This window comes from Nuphar pumila, chromosome 7 (genome assembly GCF_984573655.1).
Source record: "Nuphar pumila chromosome 7, dmNupPumi1.hap1.1, whole genome shotgun sequence".
Taxonomy (NCBI): Eukaryota; Viridiplantae; Streptophyta; class Magnoliopsida; order Nymphaeales; family Nymphaeaceae; genus Nuphar; species Nuphar pumila.
In genome coordinates, this window is record NC_143255.1 from 116118878 (window position 1) to 116145647 (window position 26770).

Here is a 26770-nt window from a genome sequence, read left to right on the forward strand (position 1 = left end):
ATCCTTGGTGGAAAGATAAACTGCTAATTGGAGTCCGTTACTCCTTGATGTGTAACTTTATCTTTCAATATACACGTAGGGATCTGCCTAACCTCAGCTTCCCTATTAAAAAAAGAAGAAAAATGAGAAGCTTAATCTCCCAATAACTACATCTAGTTTAATTCGGAGAGAGAGAGAGTAGTGATGCATGCGGGATAGATATGAGCTGGGTCATGCTGGGGATCTGACTGATACCACATAATAAAGTCCCAACTCCGTTTCTGATCTGGGTATCTGTGATTAGGGCCTGTTAGAGATATCAATGGGGCAGTATGAATGAGATATCTGACCACATCCGATTCTGTTTAGTCGGATTTGGTAAGCCAAAACCATATCTGATTATAATTGGATGTCGATATGGTTTTGATTTTTTGATACTGAATCCAACAGATATGGATTTGACAGATATTTGGTATGAGTTTTTACGATATGAATCTGAATCCGAGTTTGTTTAGCCAACATCCGATTAGTCGGATCTGGTATTGGCCACATCCATCTTTAATCAGAATTGTTTACATCCGGTAGGGTTCGTAAACAATCCAAATGGCACAAGTTTAGGCTGTTCAGGCTTTTGCCCATTTAGGTTTAAGTCTTAGCTTGAGCTCAGACTCGCACCCAAGCCAAAAGCAGAACTCCAGCTAGCTTGTGTACGCGTGTTTTTATGACATGAAAATGAAACCAGGGACCTCCCAATTGCAATTGTGTGTGTATGCCCGTTTGTGTCTTTTGATTTATTTGAACCTACATGTGTGTCACGGGCCTATTTCCTTCAATGGGCCAGCGCGGCGCGACGGTCCTTCCTTACCGCCGCAAGCCTACTCGTCAGCTCGCTTGCCGGTCGCGGAAGCTTATGATCAGAGTGCAAGAGAGCAAGAGAGAATAGAGGGAGAGAAGTTGCAATCACAAGAAGCAATCACAACGAGGGTGAACAAAAGAAAGCTCAACGCATTTAATTCATTCACAATTTTGCCCGCAGGCTATTACAGTTCAAGTATACGGGCTGCCCCTTCGGGGTATTAATTCACCTGAACCGGGCAGCTTACATCAGACTCAACAAAAGCAAAACAGACTCTAGCGCAACTGTACACTGTAAGTCGCAAGGGAACATGCTCCCCCCTTCAAATCATGCGCCGTCCTCGGCGCCATCTATTTCGTGGTAAGCCCTGACTTCAGCCGGGTAGCGGCTGTTCATTCGAAATGCAGGCTCCCACGTTGGTTCCGCTGTTTCCTCCCACTGCACCAAGTATTTCTTCGCTTGTCCCAAGTAGTTGACCTTGTGGCGAAGGATCTGACTGAGGTGCTTCTCGGCCCGTTGTGCTGCCGGGGCCCTCTGCATGATGGGAGCGCGTTGCGGCACATTGCGTTCCGGGTCTCCATCATCTGGATGGAACTGCTTGAGGTTGCACACGTGGAACACCGGGTGCACCTTGAAGTCTGGGGGCAACTCCAACTTATATGCCAGCTTGCCCACCTTCTTTGTGATGGTGAAGGGTCCCTCATACTTTCTGAGTAGTCCGCGGTGCCGCCCGCGGAAGATGCCTGTGCGACCAGGATATAACTTCACCAACACTTGGTCCCCAACTTGGAACCCTGCGGGCCGACGGTGTTTGTCCACCCACTTCTTCATTCTCTTCGCCGCTTTGTGTAAGAATGCCTTCGCCAACTCATTCTGCTCGTGCCAGTCGCGAACAAACTGATAGGCGAAGGATGGCCTTCCTTTTTCTTGTGCGGCAAGAGTGTGCGGGGTCAGTGGCTGCTGCCCCGTGGCTATCTCAAACGGGCTGTGGCCTGAAGATTCGCTCTTCTGCAGATTATAACAAAACTGTGCCACATCAAGGAGCTTCACCCAATTTTTCTGATTGGCACTAACAAAGTGCCTAAGGTACTGCTCCAGTATCCTGTTGATGCGCTCTGTCTGCCCATCTGTCTGCGGATGGAAGCTTGTTGAAAACAGCAAATCAGAGCCAAGTAACCGAAATACTTCACGCCAGAACTTGCCCGTGAAGCGAGCATCGCGATCGCTCACAATGCTCTTTGGTATGCCCCAGTGCTTCACCACATGCTTTACGAACAACTCTGCAGTCTTCTCTGCAGGGCACTCCTTGGAAGCTGAGATGAAGGTGGCATACTTTGAGAAACGATCCACCACGACTAAAATAGAACTGAGGCCCTCTACCTTTGGCAGACTAACGATGAAGTCCATAGAGATGCTTTCCCAAGGACGTTCTGGAATTGGTAGAGGCTCAAGGAGACCGGCAGCCTTCTGGTTTGTCCCCTTATCTTGCTGGCAGATGAGGCATGTCCGCACATACCCCTCAACATCGTCTCTCATCTGCGGCCAATAGTAGCCGCGCTCAAGGAGTGCTAAGGTCCGCTCCTGACCAGGATGGTCGGCCCATAGTGTATCATGGCACTCCTTGAGTAGCTCTCGGCGAAGGCTTCCCCACCGTGGTACAAAGATGCGTCCCCCTTTTGTTACCAGGATGCCATCCTGTAGCCAAAATCGTCGAGTCTTCCCTGCCTGCGTCAGAGAAACAAGGTGTTGTGCGGTCGGATCCTGCTGTGTACCCTCGCGGATGCGAATCAGCAATGCACCCTCCAAATGCACTTCAGAAGGCTCTGCGCGCGCAACAGCTAATTCAGCCCTACGGCTCAAAGCATCCGCCACAACATTGGTTTTTCCAACCTTGTACTCTAAGGCAAAGTCGAACTCAGCCAAAAACATCTGCCATCGAGCTTGCTTGGGCGTCAACTTCTTTTGCGTCTGAAAATAGCTCGTGGCCACATTGTCCGTCTTGACGACGAACTCGGCACCCAAAAGGTAGTGCCGCCAGGTCCTGAGGCAATACACAATGGCGGTCATCTCACATTCGTGCACTGTGTACCGCCTCTCTGCATCCTTCAGCTTACGACTCTCATATGTGATCGGATGCCCGTCTTGCATAATAACCCCGCCAATGGCAAAGTCTGAGGCATCAGTGTGGACTTCAAAGGGTCTCGAATGATCAGGCAGTCGCAGCACTGGCTCTCTCACTAAGGCTTTCTTCAAGCCCTCGAAGGCATCTTGGCACGCTCCTGTCCAGAGCCATACCCGATTCTTCTTCAACAAATCTGTGAGGGGCGCAGCAATGAGGGAATAACCTTCGATGAAACGCCGATAATAATTTGCCAAGCCGAGGAATGACCGCAATTCTGGCACTTTGCTTGGCGGAACCCATTCCTGGATGGCCCTTATCTTCTGCCCATCCATACGCAGCACACCACGCCCCACAACGTGGCCAAGGAAGCTGATCTCCTCTTGCCCGAAGAGACACTTCTCTCGTTTAACACAGAGGTCATTCTTCTTCAGCACCTGAAACACTGTTCGCAAGTGCCCGACATGTTCCTCCATGTTACTGCTGTAGATCACGATATCATCCAGATAGACTACCACAAACTTGTCTAAGTAAGGGTAGAAAATCTGGTTCATTAAAGTCGTGAACGTGGCTGGAGCATTTGTCAACCCGAATGGCATTACTAGAAATTCGTAAGCACCATAGCGGGTGACACAAGTTGTTTTCGGCTCATCACCTTCGGCAATCCTCACCTGCCAGTAACCCGATCGCAGATCTAGCTTGGAAAAGATACGGGCACTGCCTAGCTGATCGAACAAGTTTGCTATCAATGGCAATGGGTACTTGTTCTTCACCGTGACCTTGTTCAAGGCCCGGTAATCCACACATAACCGTTTAGAGCCATCATGTTTCATCTGAAAAAGGACCGGGGCACCAAATGGGGCTTTTGATGGACGAACAATGCCTGCGTCCAACATCTCGTCTAGCTGCCTGCGCAGCTCCTTCAACTCTGCTGGCCCCATACGGTATGGAACCATTGCGGGAGGCTTTGCTCCCGGGGTCAACTCAATCTTGTGGTCGACCTCGCGTCTTGGCGGAAGACGCTTTGGCAATTCCGGAGGCATCACCCCCCGAAACTCCTCCAATAGAGGGGCTAGGGTCAGCGGCACTGCTGCTTCTACCTTCCCTTCATCTGCACGCACTGCAACTAAGAATGTCTGCTCCCCGTGCTTGACACCCTTCTTCAGTTGCATTGCTGATAACACTGAAGACTTGCCTTTCTGCGTAAGGCACTGCACTGTGTGGGACAGGTCCGATCCCATGATCGTCAACGTGTTAAACTTTGGCAGCATCATCACATTCTGGCTTCGCAGAAACTCCATACCCAGAATCACCTTGAAATCGTCCAGGGGCACCACAGAGAAGTTGGCTTTGCCGACCCAACTCCCCACTTGAGTAGCCACATCTCTTGCTTCACCAAGAATGGGCTTGGCCTCAGAGTTTACTGTTTTGATAGTCCTCTGCTTTGGCCCTGTTTTCAAGCCCAACCGCTCTGCCTCTTCCCGCGAGACAAAGTTGTGTGTGGCCCCGGAGTCTACCATTGCCGAAGTAGACTTTCCATTCATAATGACTTCTACGTACATAAGTTCCTTACTGACATGCATGTTCTTAGCTGCGCAACTTCTAGCTGCGTTAATCGATCGCATGGCGCCCATCCTCGGTTGCATGGTCTCAGTGTCACTGCCTTCAGTATCGCTGCATTCTTCCTGTGCAGCATTGGCTTGCCCGTCGTCCTTTACAAGGCGCTTTGGGCATTGCCGGGCGATATGTCTATCACCACAGAACCAACATGTCACAACCGCACCCTTGTTGCTGTTGTTATGCTTTGTGTAGTTCTGTTTCTTTTCGGATTGATGGCGTGTCGACGCCTCACCTTTATCGTTGTGCTGCTCATCCTTCTTGCCTCCGTGGTCAGGCTTCTTCCCAACTTTGGTTGATGGGGTGAAAGGTTTGCGCTGAGTATCAACTAAGCGCTCAGCCGCCACGTATGCATCTTCCAAAATACGGGGGTTGCTCCTTTCCACTTCGGACTGTGCCCATGGTTGAAGTCCCACAATGAACCAGTTGAGCATGTCGTCTTCTGGCATGTTAGGTATCTCCAGCATAAGCTTCTGGAACGTTCAGACATAGTCCTGCAATGAACCAGTATGTTTGAGTTCACGAACCATTCGGTAAGCCTGTCTCTGCGCATTTCTTGGCATGAAGTAGTTGCGCAACTCTACTTTGAAGTCGTCGAAGGTGTCTATCACACATTGACCCCTCTCCATGTCATTGCGCTTCCGCCTCCACCAAGCGATAGCATCACCATCAAGTAAGGCCGCTGCAGTCTTGATCCTCAGATCTTCAAGGGTCACATTTTGGATATCCAAGTAGTCTTCTACTTGGAACAAGAAGTTCTCAATGGCCTTGCTGTCGCGAGAACCATTGAATTTTGCGGGTCTAGGTACATCAATCCTTGATGGTCTCTCACCATTTCCGCCATTCAGGGTCACCGTCCGCTGCAACGTACGGTTCCTCAACTCAAGATCGGTCACTGTAGTCGTCAACGAAGTGACCTGCCCCATTAGTAAGTTCACCTGCTCTTGCAGGCTCGCCACCACATCATTCAATCCATTGAATGATTCACATGCGCGTGAAATCGCTTCATCATGCGAAGTCACATCTTCCACCAACTTGTTAACAGTTGCAGCCAACTCTTCTTGGCCCCGAGGTGAACCCATCTCCTCAGCTTCGGCAACTGCCTTGCCTCTGGTGTTGCGCAAGTGTTGATAAGGCGCCACGATGTCTTGCTCACAAATCGCAGCCTGTCGGCGTGTCTGTCGACACCGACTCCGAAGTCCCTTCCCCAGCACGAGAACGGGCTCTGATACCACTTGTCACGGGCCTATTTCCTTCAATGGGCCAGCGCGGCGCGACGGTCCTTCCTTACCGCCGCAAGCCTACTCGTCAGCTCGCTTGCCGGTCGCGGAAGCTTATGATCAGAGTGCAAGAGAGCAAGAGAGAATAGAGGGAGAGAAGTTGCAATCACAAGAAGCAATCACAACGAGGGTGAACAAAAGAAAGCTCAACGCATTTAATTCATTCACAATTTTGCCCGCAGGCTATTACAGTTCAAGTATACGGGCTGCCCCTTCGGGGTATTAATTCACCTGAACCGGGCAGCTTACATCAGACTCAACAAAAGCAAAACAGACTCTAGCGCAACTGTACACTGTAAGTCGCAAGGGAACAATGTGTTTATCGTAGTTTATTCATGCGTATTTTTTATAGTCAAATCCGTTTTGCAAAGTGCAACAAAACACAAACTTCTCATAATCACACCAAAATTTGATGATAAAATTTTTGGATAAGTCCGTATGATCCAAAGTATAGTTTTTGGTAAATAAACATGATAAGCACATCTACATGTGCCCCCAAATGGGTTCGGCGTATTGGGATGGAGCCTAGGCCGCTAGGTAGGTGGTCTATGTTCAAATCCCATGGGCATCACCCTTTGTGCAAGCCAAAGCATGGCGACTTCCCAGGGAAAGGGGTAAGCCCACAGAGTTTTACGCTCTCAGGACGTGATCATAAGTATGGCAGACAAATCCAGCGCAGCTAGGTCTCTAATCTTTGAGGGTGGTTTCTTTGTGTAAATATAAAAAAAGCACATCTAAAGGTTTAAATAAAGCAGCAAACATCTTCATATATGATTATTTGTAAGGTTCTATGAGGGGGCTAGCGTATGGTCATGACAGCTGCACTCCTTGCATGTGCGTGTGTGTGTATATATATATATATATATATATATATATATATATATATATATATATATATATATATATATATAAAGGAAATTGAAATATCTAAACTAGCAAAATAAGTAAACTGGCATGAACCAAGATTTTCATAGATTTTTTTGCAAATCTTACACTTCATATGCATTCGGCATGGGCCATTTGAATGGAATCGATTATTAGATCATTCTAATCAAATCAAGAAATGTAATTTTTTATAATTGCATATTTACAAAAATTTTGAGCCATTGATTTTCAAGCCTTAAAAGATCATTCTTATAATGATCCAATAGTCCGTTTCTATGAAACCATGCATCTAGATCACATCCATATGGTGAAATTTAAAAAAAAAAATATGAAAAGCTTGGTGCATATCATTTTACATATTTGATTGGTTTATTTATTTTAGTTACCATATATATATATATATATATATATATATATATATATATAGAGAGAGAGAGAGAGAGAGAGAGAGAGAGGTAAGTGTGTATGAATTAGGTACGCATACCCTCGGACCTGAATGCAATGATAAAAGGTGCCATTTCCGAGCGATCTAGCTGTATGGATGTGTTACATAGACTAGGAACTAAAAAAACATGATCTTTTAATGTTTAAAATATAAATTTTTTTGAACCAGTGGCTTTTTCAACATTTAAAAAGATCTAGTTACATCTCAAGATCGGACAATCCAAAGTTGATTCCCATTAATTCGACCTTGCATAACACATTTGTATGGCCAGATTAAAAAAAAAGAAAGAAATAGTAAAAATGCCTATGAACATTTACCCCTTTAACACACAGTGATGAAAACATGCTAAATGAGTTTTTTTGGCTCTTCCGGTGCATTTTCAAGATTCCCACCATATAGGCATGATTGATTTATTAGAAATAAAAATTTTGGGTCGTCGATTTGTCGAACCTTAAGCCTTATAAAGACCTACTATGTTTTGTAATCAAACGTTCCAAGAGCTGATCCCTAGTCCCTAAGGGGTTGGCAATTGGCATAGTGGGGATGGGCCTTGGCTATCGTACGGGTGGTTATTAAGGTTCGTCCCTGTGGGGTGTCACCTCTTTGCACAAGCCGATGCCCAGCATAGGCCTTGTGGGGAGAGGGTCTTAGCCACGGAGTTTTCCTCTTGGGGGTCGATCTATGATCTACCCATTCCCAGGCATTGGGTCTCTCTATGTAACTAAAAAACAGAAGAGAAGGATTAGATCCCTAAAAAAATGAACGCATAGATTTCATTTAGCATGCTTTCACCAAGCCCACTTTTACGAGCCTGAACGAACGAACTTCATGCAAGTTGAACTGAGCTGGGCTTCTAACATCTTGGTTTGTTTCGCTGCCTTACCTGCGATACTGCTACAGATTACAACATACTCAATTGTATGCACTCTGGCCGAGGGAGAGTCGTCCTTGTTACTTATGCTGACAAGCAGAATTTCCCACTGGACTTGAAGATGTTGCCTACAGGTTTTGGACATATCCATGGAATGTTCTGAGCTTTCAACAAAATGGGAACATGGGGAACTCCAATTGGACTACCTGATCGATCCTTTTGAGGTGCTTTCTCACAGCACAAGTGGTTGGGATTTCATAGCCATGGGCAAATCTAAGGAATGCATCCTGCAGCAGCACTCGGACGCAGTGTCCATGTTCGCCTCTGAAATGGAACATCCCTTTCTCCACATAAAGGAACTGCTTTATTTGTATCATGGGGGGGCCTGTAGAAACGCATGTGTTAGGATGCATTCCGCAGAAACCCCAGGTTATCATGACGCACAAACAGACCCCAAGAAAAACTATACTAGATTAAGCCCACCCAAATTTTGTCAGGGTTGCTGTAGGGCAACAAGTTTTTGCATGGGACCGTCTTTGTCAGAGTTTTGACAAGTCTATAGATGTATTGTGTAAACCAAAATTATGAGTACTGATTATGTATTCTACGTTCACAATTTATTTTCCTTTTGTAGACTGTTTGACAACAGATTGATTTATAAATTCTACTGTAAATCCTGCAAAACAGTCACATACTACAGAAGTAACTGGATAGGGGTGCTGAGAGGAAGAACCTTTTCTCCCCATTTGTTTTGAAGCAGGGAAAACAATGGGGATGAGCTTAGCAATTCCATAGTTAAAACATTAATGTTTATTAACACAGCTCGTTATGCATCAGAAAATTTATATGTTCAAAAAGAGGATAAATTATACAAACTATAAATATTTGTTTTATGGTACTATAACAGCTTCAGGTTTGTGAAGCTTATGATCAGCTTTCAGTGAGACATAGCTTAACAGTTTTGCTGCAGGTGCTGGTTAGTGAGGCGTATGATCATCAATGTCAAAAGACTGAAGCTCGCTAAGATTGGATAATGATGTGAGCATCTGGTGAGGCCTTTTGCACTGATAACAGTTTCGCTGCACCTGCTGCATAATCTGGATAACGACATCCGCCAACAATCATTCTTTTGAGAACTTTTGCATTATTGATGATGAATGCAGCAAACCCAAATTGGAATTCACCAGAGTCAGTCCTCATTTGTACTCTTTTCAGGTTATGCTTGAGACTGTGAATGTTTCCTTGTCTTTTCCAAAACTTAAGGTCCTTTGCTTGTTTCTTTACTGAAAAGTCGTGGAGGGTCTGAGAAGGAAAAAGCAAGACATCATACCGAGTCCACTACCTGCTAGCAGTTCCATCAATCTAACAATGTAATATATGCAGTCCAACATCATTTGAATATAACAATTTGCAGACAAAGTTAGCATAATAAATTGATATTCTCCAATAAAAGGATAGTGACCTGTAACCAAATGATGTTCATGAGATGATAAAAGTAAAATGCTTTCAACCTAAAAGATGTCATTCATTATATATAGGTCAGAACAGTAATTCTTCTTATTAAAACATTAATAAATAATGAAACAAGCCAACTTGAGCTTTGATTCAACTGGAAAGTGGAAGACCATACCACATTGTGTACTCGACTGGCATAGAATGTATAATTTTACCTTCAAGATAAACAAATAAACGGGGTGAGCCTTTCATTTTCACCCGTACATTAATCGCATCATGATGAATTATTTTCTTCAATGAGCACGTATCTTTGAAAGAGTTGAACAAAGGACTCAACAATGGGACAGGAAATGTTTCCAATTAAAATAATAGGCATCTAGATTCTAAATCCTTGGGGATAATTCATCAGAACCTGCTAGCAATTAGCAAGTGGACTCCATTGAAAACTCTCCAGCTGGAAAGGTCACTGTCTCTTGCTTTCATATGATAACCTCAATAAAAGTGGTGCTAGAAGCTCTCTAAGTCTATCAATTGTTATCTTCTGCATTTCTTAAAAGGTAGCCTGAACCATCGAGAGGATTGTGAAGAAATCACTAGAAGCAGTCCAGTAGGTATTCTATCTTTCCTTCACAAGTGATTTATTGGCCAGTTATGCCTAGATAATCAACCCCATATACTCCCTTGCAAGTTGACAGTTGCTTCTCAACCGATAGTCTAGCTTAAATGCAATCATAGAACAATCCCAAACATAGAATTTCTTCCATAGCTTGTGTGGCAATGAAATGAATCAAGGAGCTTGTAAAGTCCAGAAGAGGGATCTCTTGCACCCGTGATGGGAAACAAATAGTCATATTCCGAGGGCATGTTAGATCTCCTGTTAACTATGATTAGCAGATTCCCTTTTGCTAGCACATAGGCATGCTTCTTTTCTGCTAAGCTAGATTCCAGCTATGGAAGGGAGGCATTTTTTGATGTTTTGATAATTGGGATTGCCAACCTTTTACTTATACTCACATTGACAGCAGTTTGAATAAACAAATGAAACGAGGAAAGATGGTCATAATGATCTCACTGATCCAATTCTACCAAAAGAAAAAAAATGGTGCAGAGTGCTCACCACGAGCTCCAATTCTTCCAGCAAAGGACAACTTTTAAGCAATCTAACGAGGAGTTTCGCCCGCTGTTTCTCATCCAGCATCAGTTGCACAACCAACTTCTTAATATTACAAAAGGTACTGGGTAAGCACTTGGGTATGTTTCCTGCGCTCAAGCACTGAAAGAACAGAAAGGGAACCCAATTATTTGCAATGGTTGAGTTTGTCCTCAATTGTACTGGTAGGGAAGAGGAAATGAATCAAATTTTCATAATTTCATAAACTGGAGATGAAGCTAATTAATAAAGGATGTCTCAGCAATCAAACTTAGCAATATTGGAAATCAATCTAACTCGGCTGACTCCAAAATCACGATCAAATGGTACTCTGGTGAACTGATCGAGTCCACAACTCTCACTCAATAGTCCAATTCCACGGTAGAATTGCCCCTGGTATTTGGAATTAGCCATGGTAGTATGTACTGTGTCACATCCAAGATTTAAGCAGAGCCTTCAAAACTGTAACGCCAAATCCATACCTTAAACTCAAAACCACTCAGATTCAGAGTACTAACGTGAACCACATTGTTGATGATCATACTCAAGCATCGGCCTGTCTTCTCTATCGTTTCATTCCCGCAGCAATCAGCCTGTGAGTGACGATAAGTAGATGCACAAAACGAATCCAAATTCTCTGCGGAAATCTCAAATTCCTGTAATTCGTCCCCGGAGCTCATCGCCAGATCCGAAAGCTTGGGGGCCTCGACCACGATCCTGTTTACTCCATTCAAACCCGCCAGGCTCAACTGAACAAGGCTGGGGCTCCGAATCTCCAGGCACGAACTCCCCCAACAATGATCCAATGCCAAATCCTCCAAACACCCGCATTCCAGCACCAACCTCCGGATCGTCTCGTAGTTGATTTTGATGCTCTGGAGCGTTATCGACCGCAAATTGGTGCATCCACCGAACTCGAAATTGCGTCCGAATGTGCATCCCCTGAGCTTCAAATTTTTCAGGGACCCGCAGCGAAACATGCAAGGGTGAACAGGGTAAGCAAAATTGCCGTAATTAAGTAACTCAAGCGTCTGGATTCCCTTCTGAACGAGGATTTCGACAATGGAATCGTGGTGGGCGAAGCTCTTGGCGCCGTGAGAAGAGGCCGGGATGACCCGGCAGCTATCGATGAATCCGCGATGGGACAAAAGGATTCGGTGGGCGGTTTCCTCCCATCTCGATCTCGTTTGCGTCGAGACGAGAGGCCAGTAATCGAGATCGGAATTGGGGACGAGGTGGTGGTCGAGATCGAGGTGGGGGGTGCAATCCCAGGAGCGTCTCCAGGAGCGGGAGAGGACGGACGTCCTCACAGCCTCTTTGGTGGAGAGGAAGGAGAGGATGTGGCTCAGAATGGTCTCTGGCAGATCGCTTATTGGGTCGCTTCTCTGTGCCTTGTTTCTTGTTGCTGCACCATCTTCCATGGTGGAGAGAGAGAGAGAGAGAGAGAGAGATCTTAGGCCTCTTGGGAGGGAAAGGCAAATTAAAAAATTAGGGTTTTATTTATTCATTTATTTTTTGGCCTTACACAAAATCGGTCCGGTATGTTGTTTCTGCCCGTTGAGTTTAGGGCTCAATGTGACAGACTTTTATATGTTTGAAAATATCGGGATGTTTTCAAATTTTGGTTTTTTTTTTATTGGCACAATCTTGGAAAAAGATAAACAAGTTGAGAAATACAAATATAAGATAACAAAAGCGTTAAATATTATGTACTAAAAAGAAAATCGATCTTCTGTGGAAAAAAAAAAGATAATAGATCTTTGACTATAATATTATGTCGACATAAATCTAAGTACCACAAAAGAAATTTGATATTTGAATATTTATTAGTATGTTGAAATAAATGTATCACAATAAAATCCTGATATTTTGCATCTAAATATGATGATGCGATATTTTGGCTGCTAAAAATGGTTGTTAAAAATATCTCAATTTTTCACTATGTTTTCAAAACATCGCAATGTTTACCACGCGCTAGTTATAAGCAGTGATGTTCATACTATACTTAGTTAAGGATGTAAATGTTTCGGATTAAGTTGGATATGGATATGTATCGAACAGACTAGCTACGTAACAAACATCCGTGACCTTGAAAATAGTGTGAGCTTATCTTGATATTTTTAAATGCCCACATAATGCTGAAGAATATAGCTTTAAACATAACACAAATAATTTGTAATATTTTTATAATGTTATGTTTTTCAGTATTTTTTATAATGTTTTATTTTCTAAGAAAAATCACAATTTCCAAAGTATCGCAAGGTATTTTCTCCACCAAGATTTATCCGAGGATGAGATTTATGATAATGCCACCTAGAATACGCCAAAACAAAAGGAAATCTTGCATACTAATCGAGAAAAACTTTAAAAACTAAAAAAGAAAAGAGAATTTTTTTCAAAAACACAATTTCGTGGCTAATTAAAAAGAAGCTAAAGTTTACTTTCATCAAAATTGCTGTTAAGTTTGTGCTGCAATTACCATTTTGACCTCAAAAAAGGGGCATTAGAAATTTAGAAACACCTAACAAAGAAAATTTGAGGGTAAATAGTAATTTTTAGTCTCAAAATTCAACTTGGGTTTTCGATAACCCAAGTGAAACTGACAAAAATGAATGTTTGATTGAGGGAGCATAAGTATAGGCATGTTTTTTTAACAATTTCAAAAACTAATGTTTTTTTTATCATTGCTAATAGCTGACCTGCGTTTTTAAAACTTCCCAAAGAAAATAAGAATTTAAAAATATTCCACAGATTTGTACAATTGGCAGTAGAACAAAGACGATGACATTTGAAATAAGTTGCATGGTGTTTAACACGTTTATTTTTCTGGCCCGGCAATGCCTTGTAAACTTTTGGTTTCAATCTCTATCCTTTTTTATTTGACTATGATTTCTTCCAGCTTGATTTTCCTTTGACTATGATTTCTTACAGCTTTATTCTTCAAACTTCATCTCATTCCACCGTTACTGCTCGCTCCATTACATCATACAGCAAAGGCATCACATCTTTTCATTATGTAAATTACTAGACCGCAAGTAAAAACTGAAGCATACATCTGAAACAATGCGCATGGTAATTCAACTCTATTTATCTGGAACTGATTATTAGATGCATTTGGTATTTTAACTCTACTTATCTGGAAACTGATTATTAGATGGATTGCAAGAGTTAGAAAGGCTATTTGTCCAGGCAACCCATAATGTTTTCATTTAAACTAGAGACTGTAGATGGAAAGGCTCAGAGAATACACAGAAACGAGAAAGAGATAAAGTAAGAACTTAGAAACTTAATTAGGTCTAATCTCCTTAAGTTTAAATAGAGATTAGCCAAGAGAGCAAAAATACATTAGAGTCCCTCATTAGGTATAAAATACCAAAAACAACCTTAAGACTAAATAAACTTTACTTTAAAGTGGTCGGCTTCTCTTAACACTCCCCTCTCAAGCTGAAGCATAGATATCAATCATGCTCAGCTTGCCACAACATTTTGAGAAACTGGGCCTGGCAAGAGGCTTTGTAAAAATATCTGCAACTTGATCCTCAGATATTACATGTTTGGTAGAGATATGTTCAGCTTGAACCATATCTCTTATATAGTGACAGTCAAATTCAATATGTTTTGTCCTCTCATGAAATACAGGATTATTGGCTATATATGTAACTGCCTTGTTATCACACATCATCACCATAGGTGATGAAACCTTCACTTGAAGATCGATCAACACAGTTCAAACCCACATTAATTCAACTGTTGTTTGGGCCATAGCCCTATATTCTGATTCGACACTCGACCTAGCAACCACGGTTTGCTTCTTGTTTCTCCAAGAGATTAGGTTACCTCCCACAAATACACAGAATCCTGTGGTAGATTTTCTATCCTCTACAGACCCAGCATAATCAGCATCAGAGTAAGCAACTACTTCCAGGGTACCCCCTTTCTTGAATAATAACCCTTTTTCAGGAGAAGATTTTAAGTACCTGAGTATCATCATTGTAGCATTCCAGTGTACCTCAGTCGGTTTGTCCATGAATTGGCTAACCTTGCTTACAGCTAGAGCAATATCAGGTCTAGTCATTGTCACATATAATAACTTCCCTACCAATGAACGATAGCTCCTGCTATCAACAGGTTTTGACCCCTCATCCAACAAATGAACTTTGTGATCCGTGAGAATATTTGATGGTTTAGCTCCCAACATTCCTGTCTCTTTTACTCAGTGTTGTGAGAGGTGTACGCCTCAGTACCTGAAGCGTACGCCTCAGAGGCGAAGCGCACGCTCAAGGTACTGAGGCGTTGTACCGAGGCGTTTGAGTTTTGAAGCGTACGCTTCACATGGGTGAAGCGCACGCCTCTCATCGAGGCGTGCTTCGCCTCTAAGGCGTACGCATCATGTAAAGCAAAAAACACCCGACTCCAGTCTCCTCCCCTTTCTCTGCAGTCGATGACCTTCACCTGCAGCATCCCTATGGCGGAAATACGACCAGAAGGCTGTGAAGCATAGCCCCTTCCCGAGGTATACTCTCTTTCATAGGAACATATAACCTGCTTTGCCAGACCACAGGGTGTTGCGTGTTCAGGGGGGTTGCAACTTGCACATATAACCTGCCCCAAAATTTAAGTCGTTAAAAGAGAAAGAACAAGAAGAGCGACGCCTCTGGAAGCTCTCGCGGAGCGCATCATCATCTTCCCATTTTTTCTATCGAGAACCAGAGACGATCTCTAACTCTCGGGCCATTCGAAACCCTAATCTCGTCATCCATGGCCTCCTTCATCGCCTGTCGACTCTCGCCGTTGTTCCCGCGTGGCTTCTGCTTCCCTTTCGCTCCGCCTCTCCACGGTCGGAGCTCTATGATGATCGTCTACTCGAGGCGATTCTTCTCGAGATCTCCGTTGTACGTGAGTTCTAGGTTGTAGAGTGAAGTCTTATGCTTCTTCTTTCAGAAGGAACTCGACCGAACGGAGGATTCCCGGGAATGTGCGGAGAGGGAGGAGGATCGCGTCCCGTTTGATCTCAACATCACTGTCCTGCTCGCTGGGTTCACCTTCAGAATGTAAACGAGGCCGCCTGTGAGTTTTGTAGCATCCCCCCCCCCCTTCTTTCTTTTGTTCCGTGTAAACTGTAAAGCCCCCTTTTATTACTGGTCGTGTTTCCACCGACGATCAAAATATTTTATTTTATTATTTTGATCATGAAGCTTACGCTTCAACGCCTCGAGGCGTACGCCTCGCTTCATAACAGGCTCAACGCCTCGCTTCGCCTTATCGCATTTAACAACCTTGCTTTTAATAAATCAAGAACATACTTCCGTTGAGACAGAACTACACCCTAACTGCACCTCGCCACTTCAATGCCCAGAAAGTATCTAAGGGAACCAAGGTCTTTTGTAACAAAATGTTTTTGAAGATAAGCCTTCGTAGCTGCAATATCTTTCATGTTATCTCTTGTAAGGATGATATCATCCACATATACCACCATAACAATTATGTCTGAGCTAGTTTTCGTAATAAATAATGTGTGGTCTGACGTTGATCTATTAAAACCAAACTTTGACATCACTTCAAACAACTTTTGAAATCATGCATGAGGACTTTGCTTTAGACCATATATCGCCTTTCTTAATTTGCACACCTTCTGACACTCCCCCTCAACCACAAACTCAGGAGGTTGTTGCATGTAGACTGTCTCAGATAGATCCTCATATAGGAATGCATTTTTCACATCTAGTTGACACAAACTCTATACACGATGAACAACTACGGAGAGAACAAGATGAATGGTGCCCATACGTGCTACAAGAGAAAATGTCTCAAAGAAATCAACATCATATGTCTGAGTATAACCTTTTGCTACTAACCGGGCCTTGTATCTTTCAATTGAACCATCTGAGTTGTATTTAATGGTGTATACCCATTTGCATCCAACAATGTCCGCATCCAATAGAGGATCAACAAGATCCCATGTTTGTTGATACAGTAAAGCATCAATTTCATCTTGCATAGCCTACTTCCACCGGCTATCGAGTACTGTTGTTTGACAATTCATAGGAATAGTTTCAGCAGATAAAGATGAAATAAAAGCTTTCATCTTATTACCAATTTTGGCATGTGACACAAACTAAGACATACGATATAAGGTACATTGTCGTACCCCCTTTCGCAGAGCAATTGGCCTGTTATCATCAACAGAAATATCATTGTTGTCAGGAGTACTTACCTCAGGAGAAGAAGAAGATAGAGGCACTGGAGGGGTTGGAGCTCTATGCACATACACCAATGGAGGATTGGAAAACCATGAGGAAGATGGAGTTGGATTCGGTGATAGGGGCACTGATTCCAAAGGAAAATGAGGAATAGGAAGAGGAAATGAGTCATCTTGATCAACTTGCTTCTTATCACCAATGCTGAAATAATATGGAATAGACTCCAAGAAAGATACATCCGCACTGACATACTCCCGACGAGAAATCGGATCATAACATCGATACCCCTTTTGATTTTTGGGATAGCCTATAAACATACACTTAGTGGCTTGAGTGGCTAATTTATCACGGTCAGGTCCGAGTCTGTGCACAAAACAAACGCACCCAAATACCTTGGGCTAAAGAGAGAAGATGGGTACATTAGAATACAAAATTCGCAAGGAAATTTGGTCGTCCACGGATGATGAAGGCATGCGGTTGATAAAAAAACAAGTCGTGGTAACCGCATCACCTCAATATGAAGCAGGAACATTGGATTGAATCATAAGGGTACGAGCTACATCAAGGAGATGCTCGTGTTTTCGCTCAACCACCCCATTTTGTTGGAAAGTATAGGCATACGTGGTTTAAGGTTGAATATCATGGTCCCGATAAAATTGCAACAGTGCTTTTGTTTTAAACTCAAGGGCATTATCAGTGCGGATAATCTTGACAACGGATTCAAACTGGGTTTTTATTTCAATAACCAATGATTTAAGAATACTAGGAACTTCAGATCTTTCTTTTATTAAGAACAACCAAAACAACTTCGAAAAATCATCAACAATAACAAGATAATAATGACATTGAGTCTTGGTAGGAATTTTACTAGGACCCCATACATCCGCATAAAGAAGTTCAAAGACTTTATGATTGGACTGACTTTGACTAGAAGGAAACGAACTCCTACGATGCTTGCCCAACTGACATGCTTCACATTGGAATGATGTAGTAGATGAAATTTGAGGGATGACACGACGAAGCTTTGACAAAGACGGATGTCCGAGACATGATGCTACTGAACAGGACTCGAGAAATCATCGACTGCAGCATAAATGTTACCCACAGGGTGATGTAGATAGTAGACTCCATTTTCTCCGTAGCCTCCACCAATCTTCTTCCCCGTCAGCAAATCCTGAAAATGACAACACACAGGATCAAATATCACTATACAATTTAGCTCTTTTGTAAGGCAACTAACAGAGAATAAACTTTGAGGAAATGAAAGAGCATAAAGGACATTGTTCAATTGTAAGGAAGATATATAAACATTTCCCTGACCAATAACAGGAGAGGAACTCTCATCAGCTAATGAGACACCCCGATGTGCAGTAATAGCCTTTAGATCTGTAAAATTTTGAGAATTTTCACATAGATGTCTAGATGCACCAGAGTCAATAATCCACTTACTATCACGAGGAGAAAGATGGTCTCCAGTTGAGTAGGCTACACCAACTACACGAGAAGAAGAACTTGAAGGACGATGAGCAACCAGTTCATCGTATTCTGCACGACTAAGAGTGATACAATCACTGGGGAAAGTGGTGTCATTTGTTACCTCTAGTTTAGTATCATTGCCTTTTGGAACATTCAGCTTCAATGGAGAAGCAGGCCTTCCATGTTTATCCCAGCAACGATTTTCTAAATGTCCTGATTTTTCACAAAAGGTACATTGGAGTTTACCTCTACCTCCCATAACTAGATGGAACAACTAAAGCAGATGACTGAGATGCAGGTTGAGATTGTGGAAGAGAGATGGCGAGTTTACTCAATCGATTGTATGCATCAGCAAGAGTAGGAACATCAGTCCCGGTTAACATTTAGACTTTAGCAACTGAGAACTCTGAAGATAGTCCTGTGAGGAACCGAGCAACCATAGTCTGTTCTTGATGATCCTTTTGTTTTGAACAACACAATGGTCTATGAGTATTAAGTCTTTCAAAAGCAGCTTTGACGGAGGCATAATACTGAGTCAATGTTTGATCACCTTGCTGCAAATTATATATTTCTTGTTCAACTTGGAGAATATCACTCACATTAGTCTCTTGAGAGTACGTATCTCGAAGATTGTCCCACATCTGTTTAGCCGTATTGTAGTAAATTAAGCCATCTGCAATATGAGGTTCAATGATGTTCATGATCCATGACATAACAATGTCATTATCTTCTTCCCAAGTAATGTATTTTTTTGTCTTATCATTTGGTTCAGATTCCAACAGTATGTGTTTTCTACGATGTCCAGACACCGATATCATAAAAGTTATGGACCACTGTGCATAATTAGTTTCATTTAATTTCACAGAAGACCCATAGGAGAAAGGATTTGCAAAGGCTTTATATTCCCCAATAGCCTCATTCTTGAAATCAGATTTCGAGACGTCACCCATACTGAATAACACTTCCTCAGTAGTCACCACGAATAGTGCTGCTGCAATAAAACTTTCACAAACACTTTTTAAAACTGATAGAGATCAGCTCCACACTATGCAAATCCACTACTATGATAAGTCTTCACCACGACATTAGATCTGCAATCAGATCTGAACCAACCAGAACAATTGGTCTGAAAAAAAAAACACGACTATTTAATATGAATATTCTTCACGACAACCAGATTTGAACGAACCAAACCAAAAATATGCATGTCCACGACTGAAAACTATATTTAATCTCCACTACATTCAGATTTATGATCAGATCTGAAATACCCAGAGCATACGATCAAAGAAAATCCACGACAATGGCCTGCATTTAATCTCTACCAAAAAAAAAATTTACCGTCACCCACTTCACGACTTCAGCACAAGACCTATACTTGTATCCACTCAGTTTGGTCGACAGAGACCCATAGATCCATGCGACTTTTAGATCTGAGTCATGACTTTTGTCAGACCTCAAATCTGTTATCAGATCTGTACCACTCGAGAAAAAGAACGACACACCTTTTTATCTGATTCTCTTCACGTGAACTTTTTTTTTTATACTCTTCACGTAATCTAAAACCCTTCACTCGAACTTTGACGCAGAACTTGAGATCGCCCTCCCCAGATCGACGGCTTTGATACCATGTAGATGGAAAGGCTCAGAGAATACACAGAAACGAGAAAGAGAGAAAGTAAGAACTTAGAAACTTAATTAGGTCTAATCTCCTTAAGTTTAAAGAGAGATTAGCCAAGAGAGCAAAAATACATTAGAGTCCCTCATTATGTATAAAATACCAAAAACAACCTTAAGACTAAATAAACTTTACTTTAAAGTGGTCGACTTATCTTAACACAGACAATACACATGCAAAGGGGTGTTATTTCAGTTTCCACTGTCTGCTTCAAGAGAGCAAACACTCACCAACTCTAACAAGAAGAGATTGTCAATAGATCGAGCATAAATCAATGTTGCGGTGATGAGGATAGTCATGATAAAGCAATGCTGGACATAATAAAATAAGAGACACGTCACATAGATAGAGATATGACTTCAGAAATAGGAAAATTTAGATATGATGTTTGCAACGTTAAATGTTGTTCATACATGCATAACAAATGCCCTTAAACAAGCATATGCGGATAAATTCTCTCTCCCTTGTTAAATCTTAAGAATGAGCAGAACTTTTGCTCACAGTGCAATATGCAGCTCGGTATTCAGGACATCTTTCAAAGACAAAAGAGACTAACAGGACATCTTTCCTCTAGAATGGCATGTCAAAACAATAATTTACTTCTTTTTTCTTTATTCACGCACTTTGTCTTCTCTCTAGAACCACCTAAAGTTAGGTGGCCTGTTAACAAAGTGACAAGGCTGCTCTTGCTTAAAAAATAACATAAAGTTGGAATTCCTCCAAAACATGCATGGAGAACAGACGATAAGGGACATAAATAATCCTTGAATTGATAAACAGAATCACAAGGAGAGGCAGCACGCCAAGGAACATAGTAGCTTCAATCCACTACTCAGTCTGTGCAGCAAATGACATTTATTTCTTCTCAACCCTTGGACTGGCATTCCAATCTCTTCATGTCAGCTTTTTTACTTAACACTGAAGCGTACCAGAAATTTAATTGATAAAGTGCTGTTGACTCTGATATGTTAGAATAAGATCAAAGTGTAGCAGAAATTCACAACTGTGGGCATCAGTGTGCAAGTTTTCCTTTTCATCAACAAATATTTTAACTGCTACGCTTAATGTAACACAAATAGGACTACTTTCACAAGGCCTTTTGAATTAGTTGAAATATAACAAGTCACAAGGATACATTGGGAATCATCCTATTAAGTCAAGCCAAAGATGAGTTGTTTTGCCATTGCTATTTAGCCTATGAATATCCATGTAAGATAAGTGACAAGATTTGGCAAACTACTAGAATAATCCTAGCAACCTTAACCATGGGTCGGATCTCCTTGTTTGACTACAAGTTGCAAATGAGGGGGTCTGATTCATGATCAAGTATTTTGGCAATGAGCTTACATGATAGTCGCAAACATTCTAGAGAATTGAGTACACATAAAAAGAGAACTAAGTTAATGGCAAAAGACTTTCGAGTTTTCATGATTTGCATGGCCACATTCTGGTTCAAGTTTCCTCGGTAAAATACTTCACAAAAAAATGTAATTGAACCTCTAATGCCTCTGATATGTTAACAAAAAAGGGGAGTAACAAAATGAACCAATATGAAAACTTCAAAATCTTGACTAACATTTTGAACCAGTTCGGATTAGAAGAATAAGACTATGGAGGGTGCAATGTAAACAGACAAGACGTAAGCAAGAGCATAGGAAAGCTACCTTGTAGCCAAGCACAGCAAGACTTTAAAGGTGTCACAAAAGGACGACAAAGCTGTAGCTTTGATATAGTTAGAGACATAGGATGACTTACCATAGTTATGCTAGTAGTGTGCCGACAACTCAGACAGCCAACTCTCATACCTTCAGTTACAGGAAACAACAAGGACTTGGAGAATTGGTTGGAAGACTTGGTTGAGTCAAATGAAGTGTACAAAATGATAAATGCAACGAAACAAAATTCCAATAGGTCATGGTAAAGTCTAAACAGAAAACCAAATGACCAATAAGAAAAACAAGGTTAAGACAAGTTGTCCAAATTACACATAACGTAGTGGATAACAAAAAAGTCATGGGAGGTTGAATTTTGTCATGTCAAGTGGCAGAATTTTGAAATCAATTTATCATTCCATTTCATATGACAACATTTCTTTCTCAGGACGGTAACTAAATATTGAGCAAAGATCAAGCATTGAGTAATACATACAACAAACAGCTCAGAACAGATCCTGTGCTGCATTTGCTTCAGGTATTCCATTCAAAATAAACAGCTCAGAGCAGATCCTGTGCTTCATTTGTTTCAGATACTCAAAAGTTGAATTCCGATGAAATGCACATCTTGAAAGTCATGCTCATCAAGCATAAAATAACATCTAGTGATCTCCCCAGCCTAATTTTCTATCTATTGGTTATGACAGATGTTCAATCGATGGCCTTTTACACATCTTCTTCGGCTTCGAGGTCATTGTTATAAGGATTGCTGCAGCAAACATTTTGAACCATCCACTTGGTGGACAATGCCAACACAAATAACGTTTGAAAAACATTTATATATCATGCCTTTCTACAACCTCTATGGATGCACAATTACCATAGTAAACCAATAAACACATTATATCATTACTGCAGTTTGTGATAAATATCCCACAACTTGAGTTCTCTCATTCTTCATGCAAGCGTTATCTCCAAATGCATTTTTTCTACCCATGATGTCATTGTGTCAACTCTGATCTAACAGATGACATTTTCAATGCACACCATCATCCTTACAACTGTAACTTTTATGCTGATGATCAGCAGAAAAAGGACCAAATAAACTAATTGAGAAGAAAGCAAAATGAATAGGCTATTCAATCCAGAAAATTCAGAAATCCCAGATATCTCAATTTTTGGAATCAGAAGCCAAGACACCAGCAAAACCCAATAAGTGTTTTCTAGAACTTTTGTTCGCATATCAGGAAATGTATTTTTCCATTATAGCAATTAGCAACAGCAAGATGAATTACCTACATGCAAAACAATTTGATCCATACGATTAATTTTTGCAATTATGTAAAACACCAAAACTGTCCATGATGAAGACAGACATGGCAAGATAAAACCTCCAAATAAGCTACCTATGCACACTCATTACATTAAATGTTGTCAAATTTTGATTAGCCTAATGAAGATACTTTTAAATTCGCACAGCCAAGATGGGCTCCATTGCAGGTCATCTCACATGCAGTCGGTGCAATATAACGTTCTTGACGCTTCATATTTGGCAATTGTTCATCACTTCCTATTACAACTTGTTTTTACTTTTTACTAAAAGTTTCACTTTGCTTCTGAAACAAAATAAGAAAGAATACAATTGTTGTTGAGTGATTAAATATGAACATCAAATACACCAAACCAATACAAACAAATAAAAGAAAAAAAAGAGAAAAACAACAACAACAATCAGATGAAGAATAAACATATACAAAATCTGAAGATCAAAATATCAGCACCAACAGTTATCCTAGAACAGAAGAATATATATTTGCATACGAAAACATACAGTTCACCCTTAATGCATTTTCTAGTCTCTGCATAGGTTGAAAATTTTAACTTGATATGCATATCTGGGACAATTAGTAGGACATACAGTACCACTTATAGCAAATTTCCCTTGGATGAAAAGAAAAAAGAAATAAAAAATTTAATAGTGCTGCAACATTCACATCTGAAAACTGTGGGAGAAGCAATCCACACTGAAAATGTTCATTGAACATGGTAACCACTTCTACAAACAAGAGAATGCTTGTACATAAAAGTAAGCAATTGTTAAAAGGGAATTTATATTTTAGGTCGATGAAACACACAAAATAAATATATATAAACAACCTTTATTTGGAACTTCCACTTATATACAATTGGCAGTCAGTCACTTGAACAAGACACAAACGATCAAGATGAATTACAATTTGAATGCTACATCAGAAAAGACCCAGTCATAGCAACACAGAATGCACAATCAGCAATTGCTGAATCTTCCAATTGATCAAGATTTCTGTACATGATGAACACATGGATGCATCACCAAACTAAGCCACCAAGTAACAGTAAACAGGGGCTACAAAGGTCTGCACAAACCAAGACATAAGTTACCAATTTTCCTTGACAATCTTTGACTTCTCCAGTATATATTTCCCTTCTTTGTATTTCTGTGTTTCTTCATAAGCCCTTTCATATTTCCATCCCAAAATCTCCCGACATTCACAGCAATAAACATCAGCAACTGTATGTAGTCCAGTCATGAGTTGCCTGTCTTCTTTTGGCCCTATAGCTATATTCATTGCATGAGAAAAGAGAAATGCTCTGCCATTTCTTCCCTAGAACAATTTTACAAACAATTCATTCAAGTAGCTTTACTTCACTTCTAAAAACAAACCGGAAAAGAAATGCAACTTTGGAAAAATAGTGACCAATACTTTAATCCAGCAAAACAGAACAGAAGCAATTATGATGAGCATTTCTAGTCAACCAGGGTTCTCCTAAACCATCAGAATAAAATAAAGGGTTCCCATAAACACATGCTGAGAAAAAGAAAATCAAAGAACCCAGTTTCATCAAGAAACAAAAAAAAAGCAAGTTCACCTGAAATGCTTTTGAAATGATATCATCATGAAGAGCGATACTATTCCGACAATTGCAGCAACTGTACAATCGTGGCCCAACCAATTCTGCCATCAGTTCTTTTTCCCCTTACTTAGATCCTTTGCTATGTCAAAACCACTAAGCAACATGTACAGTCAATAAAAAAATAAAAGCTAAAGCTTAATTGGGTCAAGCCCATAACTCGTTATTTAACAACAAACCTGTCTCAGAATTTACACTTAAGATAGACTAATAATTCAAGAGTAAATACCAATCAATCCAGGATAAGTGCACATCGATGTCAAATTATATGCAAGAAACTCAAAGAAAAAAAAAACAAAAGCCCACCAAAATTACAGATAACCGATATCTAAATTAGCCTTGTAAAACTGACCAAATATTCATCAAGACTAAACGATAGTCAACCAGTTATTTGATGCCAAGCACTAACCCGATGCCTGCAAGTGCACAACCTACAAATTAAGTTTGAACATGCACATCAACATAAGCCCATACCTTAATTAGACTTGCAAAATTGAGACGAAATATCCACCAAGAGATAATTATCAGTTATTCAATGCCAACCACTAACTGATGCCTACAAGTACACAACCCTACAAACTAAGTTTGAACATTAAAATAAGCCATATCTTCATAAAATTCAAAATTCACCAAATAATCCATGACTGTTCGTTGAACTCATACAAGATTTTAAGCCAGATTAAACACCCTTATTAGATCAAACACACATACAAATTTGTGAGAATCAATTTGACAGATACCATAGCTCAGATATTTGCTTAGACAAACATAAATTTATAAACACATTTCAGTCATAACCTTCATAAGAGAGACCCCACCCCGCCTTCTTGCTTCTACGAAATTCCCCAACTATCTTCCTTTATCCATAAGTTGCATCAAATGCATAGTTCCAGGGCACGGCGAGAAAAGACAACACTGAAGGGAGACACCGGCCGAAACCCCCCTTATTAGGTAATCATGATAAAGACAGATCTTGGTAGGAAGAGTAAAGAAACAAGGGAAACACGTAAAAATTACGCAAACGCAAAATATTCATACAAAAGTTTGTCTCCACCATGCCATTCATTTCTCTAAAAGGCCTCAATCCCCAATGACCCAAATAATTTTATCAATAAAAGAAGGGCTCAAACCAAAGAAAGAAGGCGTAAAACGCAAAACCCACGAAAACCACCTTCATGTTTCCATCGAAATAGACGAAATGCACGCTACCCATCACGAGATCTCCACCCCGTCCCCAAAACCAAAAATCATCCAAAGACAAACACCAAACGTAAAATTGATGGTAGGCCATGACCATCCATTTCCAGCATCCATTTTCTACCCTTTTCTTTCTTCCTCTCCTTCTTTTGAGAGAGAGAGAGAGAGGAAATATAAAACACAAAAAATAAAATAAAATCATAAAAATATCGATACAATACTCAAGAGAAGAAGGAAACCAACCTGATCTTTTGGTTTGGATTACGCAGAGTCACGGGGAACGCAAAACGTCTGTCAGTCAAACCGCTACCATAAGAGTCATCACCGACCAAGCACGATGAGGGACGTTTCCTAATTGTAATTTTAAAGTAACCCACCGTCAGATCGGCAAAAATATTTTACTTATAATAATTCTCTGCTTGAGAAGTGATCGGGGGCGTTTGAATTGCCGTCCACCAAACACAGGACGCGCAGACGCAATATTGATGCTTTCTGCTGGCGGTTATTTGACGTCTTCCTCTCTTCCGTGCAGTCCCACGGAGAAAGGACACTCTCGAAACTAAAAAAATCATTTTTGTTCCGTGTCCTGTCCACGCACGTCCGCAATTCAAACGCACCCATAGGCTCTTGGCTCTCACCTAAGTTTGGATGGACTCATCTCTTGAGCCGAGGTCCCAGAATGTGGGACCCACCCGCCCGGCTCTCACATAACTTGCACCCTCTCATTAGTGTTTCGCTTGAAAAATCTGGATTTGGATTAGCTTGGAGCAGCTGATCCAATCCAAGTTTTAGTATTGAGGCGGTTCAGGTCAGATCAGAATGAACTCTCACTCGACGTATTGACAAGACAAGCGCAATATGTTGCCCACAAAAGCTCCATTCATTTGATTGGAACAGCTTGTGAACGTCACCAAACAGGAATATCATGATCTAAAAACCTATGGATGTAGGTTCCTTT

At 41.1% G+C, this 26770-nt stretch overlaps 1 protein-coding gene across 5 annotated transcripts; it reads right to left on the reverse strand.

Annotated features, from left to right (window-relative positions):
• Positions 1 to 20133: 20133 nt before the first annotated feature.
• Positions 20134 to 26183, reverse strand: LOC149833073 (protein yippee-like At4g27745). 5 transcript variants are annotated; one of them, XM_090012701.1, is made up of 4 exons: positions 24968 to 25306; positions 24574 to 24711; positions 24085 to 24308; positions 22481 to 22738 (listed from the first exon to the last, which is right to left on the reverse strand). In XM_090012701.1, the coding sequence occupies exons 2-4, from the start codon at positions 24664 to 24666 to the stop codon at positions 22684 to 22686; spliced, it is 372 nt and encodes a 123-aa protein (XP_089868827.1). In that variant the 5' UTR covers positions 24667 to 24711; positions 24968 to 25306; the 3' UTR covers positions 22481 to 22683. The 5 variants fall into 5 exon arrangements, with proteins under 5 accessions (XP_089868829.1, XP_089868827.1, XP_089868828.1 ...); XM_090012702.1 differs by lacking the exon at positions 24968 to 25306 and adding an exon at positions 26056 to 26183 and having other exon boundaries at positions 22482 to 22738; XM_090012703.1 differs by lacking the exon at positions 22481 to 22738 and adding an exon at positions 20134 to 20322 and having other exon boundaries at positions 24574 to 25197.
• Positions 26184 to 26770: the final 587 nt, after the last annotated feature.

Bases quoted from the DNA above. Each gene is read 5' to 3' on its own strand.
- LOC149833073 (XM_090012701.1), bottom strand. From the start codon at position 24,666: ATGGCAGAATTGGTTGGGCCACGATTGTACAGTTGCTGCAATTGTCGG. The intron at 24,309-24,573 runs GTGAACTTGCTT...AAATTGTTCTAG, and splicing joins TCATTTCAAAAGCATTTCAG to GGAAGAAATGGCAGAGCATT. The intron at 22,739-24,084 runs GTAACTTATGTC...GCTGATCATCAG, and splicing joins AAGATTGTCAAGGAAAATTG to CATAAAAGTTACAGTTGTAA.